General features: G+C 36.1%; 2 protein-coding genes across 2 annotated transcripts in view; one reads left to right on the top strand and one right to left on the bottom strand.

Annotated features, from left to right (window-relative positions):
* The window catches only part of LOC139982813 (uncharacterized), an 890,000-nt gene that overhangs the window by 668,678 nt on the left and 207,020 nt on the right, over positions 1-14,302 (top strand). The window contains exons 50-52 of the mRNA XM_071995913.1: positions 1,933-2,009; positions 4,276-4,340; positions 12,454-12,489. Coding sequence (XP_071852014.1) covers positions 1,933-2,009; positions 4,276-4,340; positions 12,454-12,489 — 178 coding nt within the window. The remainder of the gene's footprint in view (positions 1-1,932; positions 2,010-4,275; positions 4,341-12,453; positions 12,490-14,302) is intronic.
* LOC139982817 (uncharacterized) overlaps positions 1-14,302 on the bottom strand; it is a 167,623-nt gene that overhangs the window by 43,979 nt on the left and 109,342 nt on the right. The window lies entirely within an intron of this gene.

Genomic DNA, 14,302 nt, shown 5'->3' with positions numbered 1-14,302 from the left:
TAATATATATATATATATATATATATATATATATACTAGAACCTGGGGATGGGGCCGATGATGGGGAGGGTGGCAGTATTTGGAGAGAGTGATAAAAAATAAAGAGGAAATGATTGTGTTGCGACCTAACGGTATCAGGTTCGAATTTTCCCGATTCGTCATCGCCTATATTTAATAGGAGTGGATTAATTTCATACGTGGCAGAATACTGTCAATACTGAGTAGATTATTATGATTTGGGAAGTTTGAAAGTTATTTGAGGTCAACATGGCACCATGTAGAAACCTCGAAACTACATTATCTCAGCAGTACCAAATGGTTAATCTTATGTTTTATATATTACTGATATTTACACGGTGATACCTATCAATTAGGTCAAATCATGGGCATAGAACCCATGGGGAGGGGGTGGGGACATCGTTTTCCCCTAACCTTTAGAAAAAGCATGCTCCCATTGATTTTAAAATGTTCACACAGCACAGTTTTGCTAGTAAAGTGGTGACCCCACACTTTGAAAACGGATCTACGCCCATGCGCAATGTTCTCTACAAAGAACTAACACTGTTAAACTGCAACCATATTATTTCAGCATCAGATCTACGTCAGTGGATACGTATATTCTAAGCCAGGGAACAATGCCATTGACTTCCTTGTTATTTCATTCCTGATTTTCTATAGTTTTCCTGCAGCATGGATTATGGGGGAGGGGCTGGGGGGTCAACTACTAAAGAGAAAGTAAAGAAAAGCCACCTCCAGAACATGTGCGCAACTTGCGGAGGGAAGGGGGGTGGGGGTCAACCACGAAAATGAATGTAATGACCGTAATTGCTAAAGTTTTTGTACCAAAAAACGGGTAAATTTAAGAATGTATATACTTTATAAAATGGAAATGATAGCACCATTTTTCATCTAAGCCCTTTTCGAAAATCAACAATTTTCAAAATGGGAGGAGGACATCCCCTTATACCCCCTCCCCCAGGATGGCAATCCACCGCTATCTTCCTGAAAATGGGGACAGAAAATTAACTTAGTTATTAAATTAGTTTTACTATTGTAAAATTGGTTATGAATCAATAACGAAATAACAACTAATGCAGTGTGATAAAAAGGTTGATATTGAATAAATACTTCAATATTAAGGAACATTGATATATCTGCTTTTTTGTATGTAATTGTAACATTTTGTGTTTATACTTTTCCTGAAATAACCCGAGAGGATCAGTTGTTGCGCCCAGTAAAGAATGTTGCTATGTTCTTGATCTCCTACCCCTCTCCCTTCCATTCTTCCTACGTTTCAGTGCAGGTTTGTCATCCTAACATAGCGTTGAAAAACTTTGTAGCATCTTAATCTACTTTAAGATTAAGAAACAATATCTCAGCTTTAAGATTCATTATTCCTAGATTTCATATTTTACCAGTAAACTTGACCAATCTCAGACAATTTAGATCTCATTTAAAGTGAGGAGTCAGGAAGACGAATATAAAATCAATAAATTTACCGAAAGTAACACACGATGTAAATCATGTGATCCGATCGGGAAAGTGCATGTAGTTGTTATAAGGAACCTGTATTACTCCGATTGCTGTGTTCACTGTTGTATTCTACATGTCTGAACAACTTTAAATTAATTGTAAAGTAAAACATAAGCACAATATAGCTAATTCTGATAATGTGGACGGCTGGAATTACTATCAATCACATACAATGTACATACAGCAGTTCCAACTATCATCATTGTTATCTACATTAATATACCCATTCTAATTTATTTTTAGTTGAAACACAAGGGTCATAATGATCAATCAGGTGTGATTATTTCCTTGTTATTGTTGTTAACTTTGCTTATTTTTATTGATTTGGTAAACAATAAACCATACTGGGAGGACATTCTTCTACATCTTACACGATGATTATTCTACTTCTCTCCATAGGTTTAGTTGGTACGTTCTGCCAGACACTATTCCGGTTGGAATCATTCCATCATCCTTGGAAACAAGAAATGTGAAGGGTATTGTCTGACGTCATAATGGACACATTTCAAATTTCGTACATTTATTTAAAGGCTTAACCAACTATGTGAAAGTCTGTTGACTTGTTGATTCACATACAAGAGAGTAATGAATTTGTATGATGGAGACACCCAAAACAGAATCTTGTGATGGTAACAACGAACCGAATAATATATATTTAACAACACTGAACACTTAACAACATATTCCTTTGATTTCGCTCTTTCACGATCACTGCCCTATCATAAAGTTTTGTGAGTAGCCATCATATCAATCTATGCTTTAAATCTCTTTCCCATATGTAATGGTATCATGCACTTTGGGCAACTAAATTACACTGCGACAATGATCGTGTAAGGTTTTGTTGTGCTTTCCCCTTCCAATGAAAGTTTTAATACCCCTGGGAGTCTGCCAACCCCCCCCTACACAAACACCCACCCACACATAAAACATATCCACATCTACGCTTAAACTATTCTATCAATCTGAATTACAGAATAAAGCCGCAAAATCTAACATAGCAACAAACTTATTGTTTATCTGAAATTTGTGAGACGCATTTCTAGGTTGAATGATATGAGATCAACACAATACTTGACACATTCCTAATTATATTTACTTACACAACGATAGTGATGTTAATTATGCGTACTACAGCAAGGGGACTGGTATAACCCAGGATTAGTGATAGATGAAATCTCGGATAAAGGTATAGGCTTACTGTATTATTTAGTTCTCGTTCGCAGTCTCTGAACACATTAAAAATAAAGCAACATCTGTATCAGAAGAAATCACTGGTCAAGTATAACGACGAAGAAAAATAAGCGAACACTAGACGGAGACCAAATATGTAACAGAACCGTAGGGACTAGATGGACCGTACTTGAAATATCCTAATGGGTAATATTAGCTCAGTATGATATCATGAAAGACGTTATCGCATCAAAGACGTTATCAACGCAAAGAATAGACAATCGTTATGTTTTGTACAAAAGGTCGGTAAAACCCAAATGAAAAGTGTGGAGGAGGGGTGGATCTGTTTTCCTTTTCCAGAAAAAAGGGAACTATACACCAAATGATTCCTTCTGAGGCATAGTTGACTTATATTATGTCTAAAATGTAAGGCTAAACGCAACATTGTGATATAACTACTTTGAAATGCTGTGTAAGTTTGAAATGCGTGATGGTGGTGGTGGTAGGGGCACCCCACCACCCTCTTGGTCGGCGCTTGAAAAGAGTACAATATGAATGTATTGGCAAATATTAACTTCCATGAATGATTTGCCTTGCAAAAATATAAGTATAAATAAAAGGTGGGAATGATATTAGGGAAAGCATTGGAAATATGTGAATTTAACAACCATATTTTAGTTTACCTTTATTTAACGTAGGTTTCTTAAAATTTCTTAGAAAATGTTATCATTGTGTATGTCGAGTCATAATAACACTATGTTAGAATATAGCTACCTTCCTCCTCCATAATGTTTTTGTATAGAGAGTGATGTCTTTAGTCTTCATGCAGTTAAAAACAAACATACCTAAGAAAGTGGCTGGAAACAACACAAATACAACTTAGTTTACAAAACTGACATACTCTCAGGACATCGTAAATGCGATCATGTGATTATGACGATAATTTGTCTAGTCTTGTAGCTCCGTAATTTTACTCCATATTAAAGTAATAACAAATACTTTTAGTTTTATTTTCTATTATCATAGTAGATTTCATGATCTGTGATAACATCACTGATGTTGAGTGTTCTCTGATCAGTTCATCGTCTCATGGATTATTATTCTTCATCTGAGCATCGAATACTTGACTATCAATGTTGGATTTCTTGTCGTAGTGAAGTTTTACATGTGTTATTTAGGATAAGTCTACAGTTGTTCAGTTATATTAAAGTGATGATAACCAGTCTAAACTGAAAGGTTATTTAACTACAAGGGCAAAACCGAGATGATGATGATAGTAAACCGATCGGTATTCTTACTGAGATATAAGGATTATAAACTGATCAGCTATATTACTGAGATGATAATGATGGTAAACCGATCGGTAATCTTACTGAGATATTATGATTATAAACTAATAAGCTATATTACTGAGATGATAATGATAGTGAACTGATAAGATCATATTTAAGGAATCAACTAGATTGATTACTCAGCTAATCCGGTTATCATAATTACAATTTCAATACAGACCAATAAAAATTAAGTAAGCACTGATACTTTACAGAACTCTCTTTCATTTTATTCTTACAGTTTGGTATGAGGGCATCTATTCATCATCTTCTCGCCGTCTGAATTTACAGACCGGTCGATGGCAGGTAAGAGATAATTCACCTTTACGGCAGCTACTGCTGATATAAAAGTCGGCTTTCTGTTTTTTCATTCATGAAGCGAACCCGAGATGGCGGGGGAATTACCGAACTTAGGGTCCTTCGCTTCGAACTCAGAAGTGATGAATGAGGATGCAAGAGTGTTCTTGCGTTGAAACAACGGCTGACGATTTATTACAAACTCTACAAAATGATATAATCCATATGAAAAAAAAAAATGATACATGACAATATAAATGGCTTAATAAACTCTTTAACCTAATTAAAACTGTTCTAACTCGGGGAAAAACTATACTCAATCTATGAAATATCCATGTCACAATAACTTACCAAGGATATTCAGTGAAACTAAATTCAACAACAAATATAATTAAAGAATCAATACCCGCAATACTGTACGAAATGTATAATGAACATAATGAAATGATCTGCACTTGAAGATAATACAATACACGTTTGCCAACAGGCGAGGACTTTGAGCACCTCAATAATGGTCAGGGCAACCCATGCCAGCTGCAACCATTGTAGGAATTTCCACCTAACTGTTCCTAGACAGTAGGAATTTTCACCTCCTGAACCCACAAAATCTCAAGAGTCTTGTCACTCTATAGCTGTCCACAATGGCTAAGATTCAAGGACAATCTCTGAGACAATAACTTTAATAAACAACGGTAAACAAATACTGTTCAGAATACAAAATACGAATACACTCATTAAACAACGAGCAGTACAATACTCAACAGGTACAATAATCAATACACTTCACTGTCAATTACAGTATAATAATACGCAATACTAACACCCACGTGCTTAACGATAAAGACACGCTACGAACCCGTAGGACCAAGGTCCAAAAACACAACCTAACATATGTACTTTGTACAGTAAAGCACAGCCTAGCCAAACACTTAAAACTAAAATTTAATTAATTAACGATAGGGTACGTACAGCATTTACGAACAATATTTATGACTTAATCTCTTACTTAAATGAGTACAGCTCGCTCGCGGAAAAGAATAACTCTCTACGCTCGCGGACATCGAGAACGCGGACATCGAGACTCCATCTCTCGCCAGCTCGCTGCATGTGGTAGGACCGCCATCTTGGATACCAGTGGCTTCGAGCCTGAAGTCGAAAACCAAAAAAAACTGAGGCATCCTGCCTCTAAGAAGGGGACATCTCCTCACTGACTCCAGATATAAATAACTCTGTGCAATTAACGACCCGAGATTAATAAAATTATGAAATACTAAGGGGTTGACGAGGCGAACCCCGGAGCTCTGCAGAGACGCTGCTGGCCATGATAACAGCGTGTACAGAACTAACCAAAACCCACGTGCAAAAGCTATGAACACAACTAACGCTAAAAACTGACTATTACGTAACACACATAAATATTCAAAAGGTGCGAACAACAAAATTTCACTTCACTACATTCACATTCATTATTAATATAAACAAATTACATTGAAAATATCCAAATCTCGATCGCTAAGATGCGTATTTTTGAAGCTTTACCAACAGCGAGTTCAAGTCTGTTCGTTAGCAGTAAATTGTTTGAAAATAAGAAGAATAAATTCAAGAAATGTTACTGCTTTCATGACTCTCATTTTATAACCCACATTAACTAAACTGAAGTAAATATGTCGAAAAGAAATGTGTTTGTGAAATATTTTCTTAAAGTTTTAACATTACGTACACTATCGTTTGTCTTGTGTTTACTGTACTTCACAAAGTTCAAATTCGTGTTCAGAAAAAAATTTAACGGTCATGTTAAATTACATATTTTATTTTCGGAGATGAGGGCCGAGCGTACACCCCATTATGACCAATTTGAGATCGTAAAAAAAATGCCTTACAATATGATTGGTCCAATGAAGGTACAGTACCAAATTGCACGAGGCTCTAGCCTAGAAGAGAACTATTAATCTGTATTTATCTTTTTGATGCACCGCTTTTGATGATCGAATTATCCCTCGCGAGCAAAATGGTACAAGCAATGCTAAGTTAACTGAAACATCACATTTGATTTTGAAATCTTGCTAATAATTTAACATTGTTCCTTGAAAAGCTTCAGGGGATTATATATTAGTGTATACGTGACTGACATTACAGTCGCATTGGCGATGACCATTCTTGGCTGGCGATAAAACTTTCTGGAAAAATTAATGCTAGTCGCCAGCCCTATAATACTGTGGCGATCAGTTTTTGCAGCTGAAATTTCCACCAATGCTTTACAATAATAACGAAGGTACCCTCCCGATGCGGTTTTTGCAAACCGATGGTTAGGCGGATTTCCCATGAACTTAGTGTGGTGTCAGGCTACCGTGTGGTCGAAGATAACAGCAATAACAAAAGTATTCCATGGATATCTTAAATAACTGCGTCACAATTTCAGCTAATTAACAGATGGATAGGCTAGGTTACCCCATTGACTAAGTGTGATGCTAGGCAACCATGTGGTCGAACGTAGCAGCAATAATGAAAGTATTCCATGGATATCTTATAACTGCTTCACAATTTCAGCAAATAAACAGATGGTGAGGCTTAGCTAGATTTCCATGGACTTAGTGTGGTGTTAGGCTACCATGTGGAAGACGTTATTATTTATTCATTCCTTTATTTCAAAGAAGGAAGTAGTAATAACTGTTTAAGAGCTAATTTGGATATTTATATGATCTGATCCAATACTACGTGGAGAGCAAGCATAATCAGCGGCGGCAGTGTTATGAAAGAAGTAATGTTAATTATATGAAGTTATTAACAAGTTAATGAAAGGAACAAAAGCAAATAGAAATTATTGAGGATATTTATACCTTATATTACACCTACGTATTTGAACATGATAACATAAAGATATTTTTCACCGTACTCATTTTGTTAGAAAATAATATACGTTATCCTATGTCATTATTTTAAAATAAAAATGTACTACTAGCCACTGTTATCAGTACTAACTACTAGCTTTAAAGTTTAACGTTAGTGTAGTCAGTACTGACAGTAGTGCTACTCGATGATGAGCCTAGGCCTAGTGTTTTTGGTTTCTTGCTTTTTGCAAAGCAAGGAACCTATGCATTCAACTTGGCGTGTGTGTGTATGTATGGGTGTGTGTGTGTATGTGACGCTTGGCTTGTGTACACGATATCTCAATAAGGAAAAGATGTATCATGATGAAACTTGGTGGGTGGATAGCCCTTAGTGAGAGGAAGATCCCTATTGTTTTTGGTGCCCACAAAGGTCACCAAAGGTCAGTTAGATGCCAAAAACCAATATATTAAAAACAGCAATAACTCCCGTTGCCAATGTGCGAGATGGTTTATATTTTGGGACAAGTTGTGAACTGGTTAGGGGAACATTTTGAAATTAACTGTCATGTGATCTGAGGTCACCAAAGGTCAATTAATGTTAAAAAACAAGTATTTTGGCGATAACTTGAGAACAAATTGTCCGTTAGGGTTGGGAGTTGCTTCAATGTAATCCAATTGTTAACCCGCATCTGGGTGACCCTTGACCTCAATTTGACCTCTGGTGACCTGTACAAGTTTTGGGGGATTTTTACAGTTTTGATGCTATTTTCAGATGTCAAAGGTACCTTCTGATCATAAATATCAATAGGTTGACACCAGGTGACCTTTATGTGCGAAGTTATATGGGGTCAAAGTTTTTCGGTCTGAGTTAGGACGGTTGTACAGACTTATCGTTTTGTTTTTTGGAATCATGAGATTAAACTACATCTGAAACCAAAGTTAAAAGGTCACATTAGAAAAAATTGTGCTTATTTTGGGAGGAAACAAGCAAAAAAGAAAGCGTTTGGTTTTGATGCTAGATTTGGATACCAAAGGTACCTTCCGATCAAAAATGTCAATGGTTGACACCCGTGTGACCTTCGTGTGCGAAGTTATATGAGATCAAAGTTAATTTTCAGACATTTAATGCAATAACTCCCAGTTCCAAGGTGTGACATGGTTGATATTTTTGGACAAGTTTGCAAATGGTATAGGGGAATATTTTCAAACTTAACGGTCATGTGATCCGAGGTCACCAAAGGTCAATAAATGTTAAAAAACTAGTATTTTGGGAGGAGAAAATGGGCAAAGAAAAAAATGTTTGAATTTGTATAGTTTGATGCTCTATTTAGGTCTCACCGATCAAAAATGTCAATAAGTTGACCCAAGGTGACCTTTGTATGTTAATTATATGAGGTCAAAGTTAATTTTCAGACATTTAGTGTAATAACTCCCAGTGCCAAGGTGTTACACAGTTGATATTTTGGAACTCATTGCAAATGGTATAGGGAAATATTTCCAAACTTAACGGTCATGTGATCCGAGGTCACCAAAGGTCAATAAATGATAAAAAACAAGTATTTTTGCGATAACTTGAGAACAAATTGTCCGTTAGGGTTGGGAGTTGCTTCAATGTAATCCAATTGTCGACCTGCATCTGGGTGACCCTTGACCTCAATTTGACCTCTGGTGACCTTTTCGTGTTTTGTGGATTTTTACAGTTTGGATGCTATTTTCAGATGTCAAAGGTACCTTCTGATCATAAATGTCAATGGTTTGATCCCCGTGTGACCTTCATGTGCGAAGTTATACGAGGTCAAAGTTAATTTTCAGACATTTAATGCAATAACTCCCAGTTGCAAGGTGTGACACGGTTGATTTTTTTGAACAAGTTGCAAATGGTACAGGGGAATATTTTCAAACTTAATGGTCATGTGATCTGAGGTCACCAAAGGTCAATTAATGATAAAAAACTAGTATTTTTGCGATAACTTGAGGACGAATTGTCAGTTTGGGTAGGGGGTTGCTTCAATGTAATCCAATTGTCGACCCGCATCTGGGTGACCCTTGACCTCAATTTGACCTCTGGTGACCTTTTCGTGTTTTGTGGATTTTTACAGTTTCGATGCTATTTTCAGATGTTAAAGGTACCTTCTGATTATAAATGTCAATACGTTGACCCCCGGGTGAGCTTTGTGTGTGAAGTTATACGAGGTCAAAGTTAATTTTCAGACATTTAATGCAATAACTCCCAATGCCAAGGTGTGACAAGGTTGATTTTTTTGGACAAGTTGTGAATGGTGTAGGGGAATATTTTCAAACTTAGCGGTCATGTGATCCAAGGTCATCAAAGGTCAGCTAATGCTAAAAAAAAACTAGTATTTTGTGGGGAGAAATTGGTCAAAGAAAAAATGTGTCAATTTTTACAGATTTGATGCTCTATTTAGGTCTCACCGATCAAAAATGTCAATGGGTTGACCTACGTGTGACCTTTGTGTCTGAAGTTACGTATGCAAGTTCAAAGTTAATTTTTAGACATTTAATGCAATTAAATCCCAATACCAAGGTGTGACACGGTTGATATTTTGGGACAAGTTGTGAATAGGGTGGTGGAACATTTTCAAACTTAAAGTTCATGTCATTTGAGGTCACCAGTGTTATCATATCTGTTGACCTGCTTGTAGGTGACCTTATTCTTACATTTTCGACGCCACATTTACATCTCAAAAGTGCCTTTTGATCAAAAATCCGATCACATATTGTGATCACAAAAGTGTTGGCTATAGTGTTGGTTACTTTATGGGTACATGTAGCACCACTATTACTTGGACTATTTGAGCCCAATCTTGCTTGATAATATTATGTGTATTGTCATATACCCCAAGCAAGGAACCACAGTGCCCTTGGGCTCTTGTTTGTACTAATATTTAGCATATCAAAGTGGCGATCACATTTTCTCTCTGGGCAACCAGAATTTGGGAAAAATAAAGATCTAGTCGCCAAAGGATTTTCCTCCTGGCGACCTCATTTACTTGGGAATGAAAAGGGGGTGGTAATGCTGGTCATGATTTTGGTCATTTGCACATATGAAAGAAAGAGACACTGTTTTTATTACTCCATTTCAAGGGTTCCGATCATATTTTTTTTCTTTGGGGGAGGGGGGTGGTGTGGGGGACGGTTATTGTATTAGTGTTAAATGGGAATACATTATAAAATAGAAAGAAGCACTGTAGTAGTATGTGTTGCTCTACTAACCCGCTTCGTTGTTCTGTTGTACGGATACCATAGCAACCAAACGTATGCAATCACTAGACAAATATGACTATACCGTATTTTTGTATATTGAGGTTATTTCTATCGATGTGATGCACTTTAACATGTTAGGAAAAGTAACCTTAAAATTATTTATAAAGTCAAAGCTCAACTTAAGGGTCACATTTGAGGTTTTCATTGAAGTTTCAAGAAACCTTTGGGTAACACTGTTTGTACTCTCAGCACTATGAATAGAGGGCAGTATTATGAGAAATATTCAAAAAGGCAAAATACTGAAGCTGTCTGAACTAAAAAAAAAAGGTTTCAAAAGATTTGTGTTACTCCCAGCGTGTTTTGAATGCATTAGAGGATCTCGAAGTATTCAGGGCCCGGGGTGGGGTGTGGAGGGGGTTTACTGACTATGGTATAGTCGGTAACTGGTAATGCGTTTTATTGTTAATTGATCATCAGCTAATTGTCATATTCAATATTTATTGATAATTATGTGATTATATAATAAGTTAGAGGATAATATATTATCGGTGGCATTAGAATATTACGCCAAGCCATAGTGGAAAGTTCCCAACAGTATAGTGTCGAACAATATATCACTAGTAGTAGTATACTGTATTGGTATTGGTAGGACGTCTAGGCTTATTAACTTACAACAGCTGCTGCGCTAGGTAGGCTACATTAATATAATCAACTGAATAACCCGCAAAGCTGCATGGACCGATGGTGAAAGATTAAACAACCGAGTCTACTAAAAGAGCTCGCAGAGCAGTAGTCAACATGCACGCAGGGCAATGCCCGAAATATCAAGATAAAAGCGCCGAAGTTCTATGCGGTACAAATGTACTAGAATAGCTAATGACTTAAACAGTGAATGAAAGCTGTGAGTAAAGCTTCACACGTTGCGGAGGTCTCAAGACAAGTCTTTCCAAAGTAAGGGAATATAACTTACTACAAACCTCCCAGTTGAGGTCACAACTGACAAATGCCCAGGGTAACTAAAAATAGGGAAACGATACAACTTAAAATGCATCTGTTTAAGTTTGTCTAGTGATATGCAAACTACATATAATAGTCTCATGTAGTGTATAATGTATAGTATTTCAACAAACTCATTTAAATTTAAGGCAAAGTATTGGGAAAAAGGCGTACGGATTTTGTATTGAAGAAATACTTGCAATGCGTACTGTGTTCATATTGCAATGTTTCAATTGACTATGAATCAAAACAAGGATAGAAATATTTATTCATAACATAATTTTCTACAGACTTTAAATACAAATACGCACGTGACACGGCAAATTTAGAAGAAATACTCTATTGAGGGGATAAGACAATGTTATGATATTTCATGAAATTTGTCAACATTAAAAGATCTACACTTGTTTACTTTAATTTTCGTTTTCTTTCCTTGTTATTCCATTTTGAGATTTTTTCTACCAATTGCACCTCCCAAACTTTCATGGATACCGTTAAGGGTTAGCTAAACGATAACAACATATCATATAAGATGGAGTTGGGGCGGTGGGGGAAGGGGGTATGGGCGGGAGTAACCAATTTACTGCTTCATGGGATATTTGAAAAGTTTCCATTGTTTGTACATTCCATCGATTCAACCACGAGGATTGTATAAACAGTTCTATCTTTGAATACTGCCCTCTTTACACTTCTCGTCATCTTCTCTGTCATCAATGGTATCCATCCAATCATCTCAGTGAGAAGTTCACCATTTTGACGTCACTCATTGTTTAATGACGTCACTCAGTGTTATATGACGGGTTTTAAAACTAATGTTGTCTTCCCTATAAAGCTGATATATTATATGTATTCATATTATTAAGTCAGTGCATCTAACAGTGCAGGACAAGTCTGTCTCCTATATTGACTTTAGTGTGCTCAATGCAGATGTGCGTTCACCTGTCAGGAATAGGTTACTTCGATATTTGTGAAGATATATAATCATAACTTATATAATTTTTGCCTCGCCCTACTATATTTTCCTGAACACAGTTTCAACATATCATAATAATTAATATTTTTCTTCCTTTCAGCAGTGTGACGATGATGGTAATCTACCAGAAGAAGAGGTAAGAGAGACACAGATTCATGTTCCTGTTAATTTGTAACGGTAATTTAGTAGCAGGCAAGGAGGTGTTTATTACTACGGAACAAAGAAATAAGACAAAAGAGTATTATACCTTGTTTCTCATCAGGGAGGAAAGATTGATAACCAGTAATAAGTTATATCTTGTGATGATTATATCACTGTTCTCAATGTCAAGTTAAGATAGGGTTTTAATAATCTTCCTTCCTGGCACACAGTCACAAAATGCTAATCAAAGAACTAATATATATTTAAATACTACAATGTTTAGTCAGATGTTATGGAGCATTACAAGCCAACACACTCACTCACACAAAAATTTGAATATTGCATTACAAATATCAACCTTCAACCCCCTCAGCCCCCTCCCCCCACTTCCCCTCTCGACATTATGCTTAACGAGTATTTGATTTCTGTTGGGTTATAGCATCAATATTATTAATTGTGATACGAGCGTGGACTGTAACATAACATGACTATGCTAAAGTAGAAACCATTCACTGTTGAATGTGAGCATACCAAGCTGTTGCAATACCAAATATATTAGGAAACTATGGATACAATATAAACAGTAAATGTTTTAGTACCTGAGGGATCACATGCACCAGTTAAGTTACAATGAGGATCACTTTAGACAAAACTGACATGATAGCAAAGGTGTAGGTATTAAATGAAGATGAACCTACGAGGATGTGAGGTGACTCCTCAACATTTCCAACAAAAGTGAAAAAAAAACAAACACTGTAATTGGGCAAAATGCTTACCCCAGTTTTGATGTGTCAGGCCAGATCGGAGAGATATAAGAAACAATTTATAGAAGAATGTTTAGAAAAATTGATTGATTTTGAGCAAAATCTGATACTGTTAGTATTTAACCGTGCAATCGTAGCCATTTAATAACAATAAAAATACCAAACTAATATAAAACTTGTCAATTAGAGATATAGGACATCATTATATTTCATTTTCTAATAAATGAAATTTAATTTTTAGAAATATTTAGTGTAAATATTAACCTCAAACAACTTTGCCTAAAATATTTACAAACAGATGGCACATGTTACCCCAATCAGAAGGGGTTTTTTCTTTCTTTTTATTTAAATTTGTGTCATCATATGTCATGACACCTGACTAGTCTAGCTATTAACAAACAATATCCCTAGAGTCAGTATGTGTCAGTATTGAATAATGTCTTAGTTTTCCAGAATAAACACAGGAGCTGTTTTAAGGCATGTTTTATCTAAATTACTGCAGCGCTCTTAAATGTTAGCTACCTTACACTTACAGCTAGCTAATGAAAACACAAGTTCTGCCATAACAATACACAAGGGTCGAACCCGGTCTAGCATGGTCAAGAGAACCAACTAAAATAACTATCCCATAGATGTCAAGAATGATGACTTATTATAATGATTAGAATGTGAAACCTTGCAGCTCAATTGAAAATGGCGACTCCAGTTGACGAGACCAGTGTTACACTCTACATTAACAGACAACACAGTAACTACTGTAAATCATTTGTACCACAGTAACAAGTAGATCGTGCTATAAATCAGTAGCATGTACTATTAGGATGTCAGTGAGAACTGAAGATATGTTTAATCCCAACAAATCCAGCTTATTTTTTGGGATTACAATCCTAAGAGTACATGCTACCGATTTATCAGCATGATTCAGCTTTCACTCTGGAACAAAGCTTAAAGATTTACATTGTTTTACTGTAAACTCTGTGTGAATCCGTGCAGTGTTAAAACATGTTGGAACATTTTACTGCATGGTACCAATGTGATAGTGCA

Source organism: Apostichopus japonicus, chromosome 16, assembly GCF_037975245.1.
Source record: "Apostichopus japonicus isolate 1M-3 chromosome 16, ASM3797524v1, whole genome shotgun sequence".
Taxonomy (NCBI): Eukaryota; Metazoa; Echinodermata; class Holothuroidea; order Aspidochirotida; family Stichopodidae; genus Apostichopus; species Apostichopus japonicus.
The sequence above is the reverse complement of the archived record's forward strand: the minus strand, read 5'-3'. Positions and strand labels throughout refer to the sequence as shown.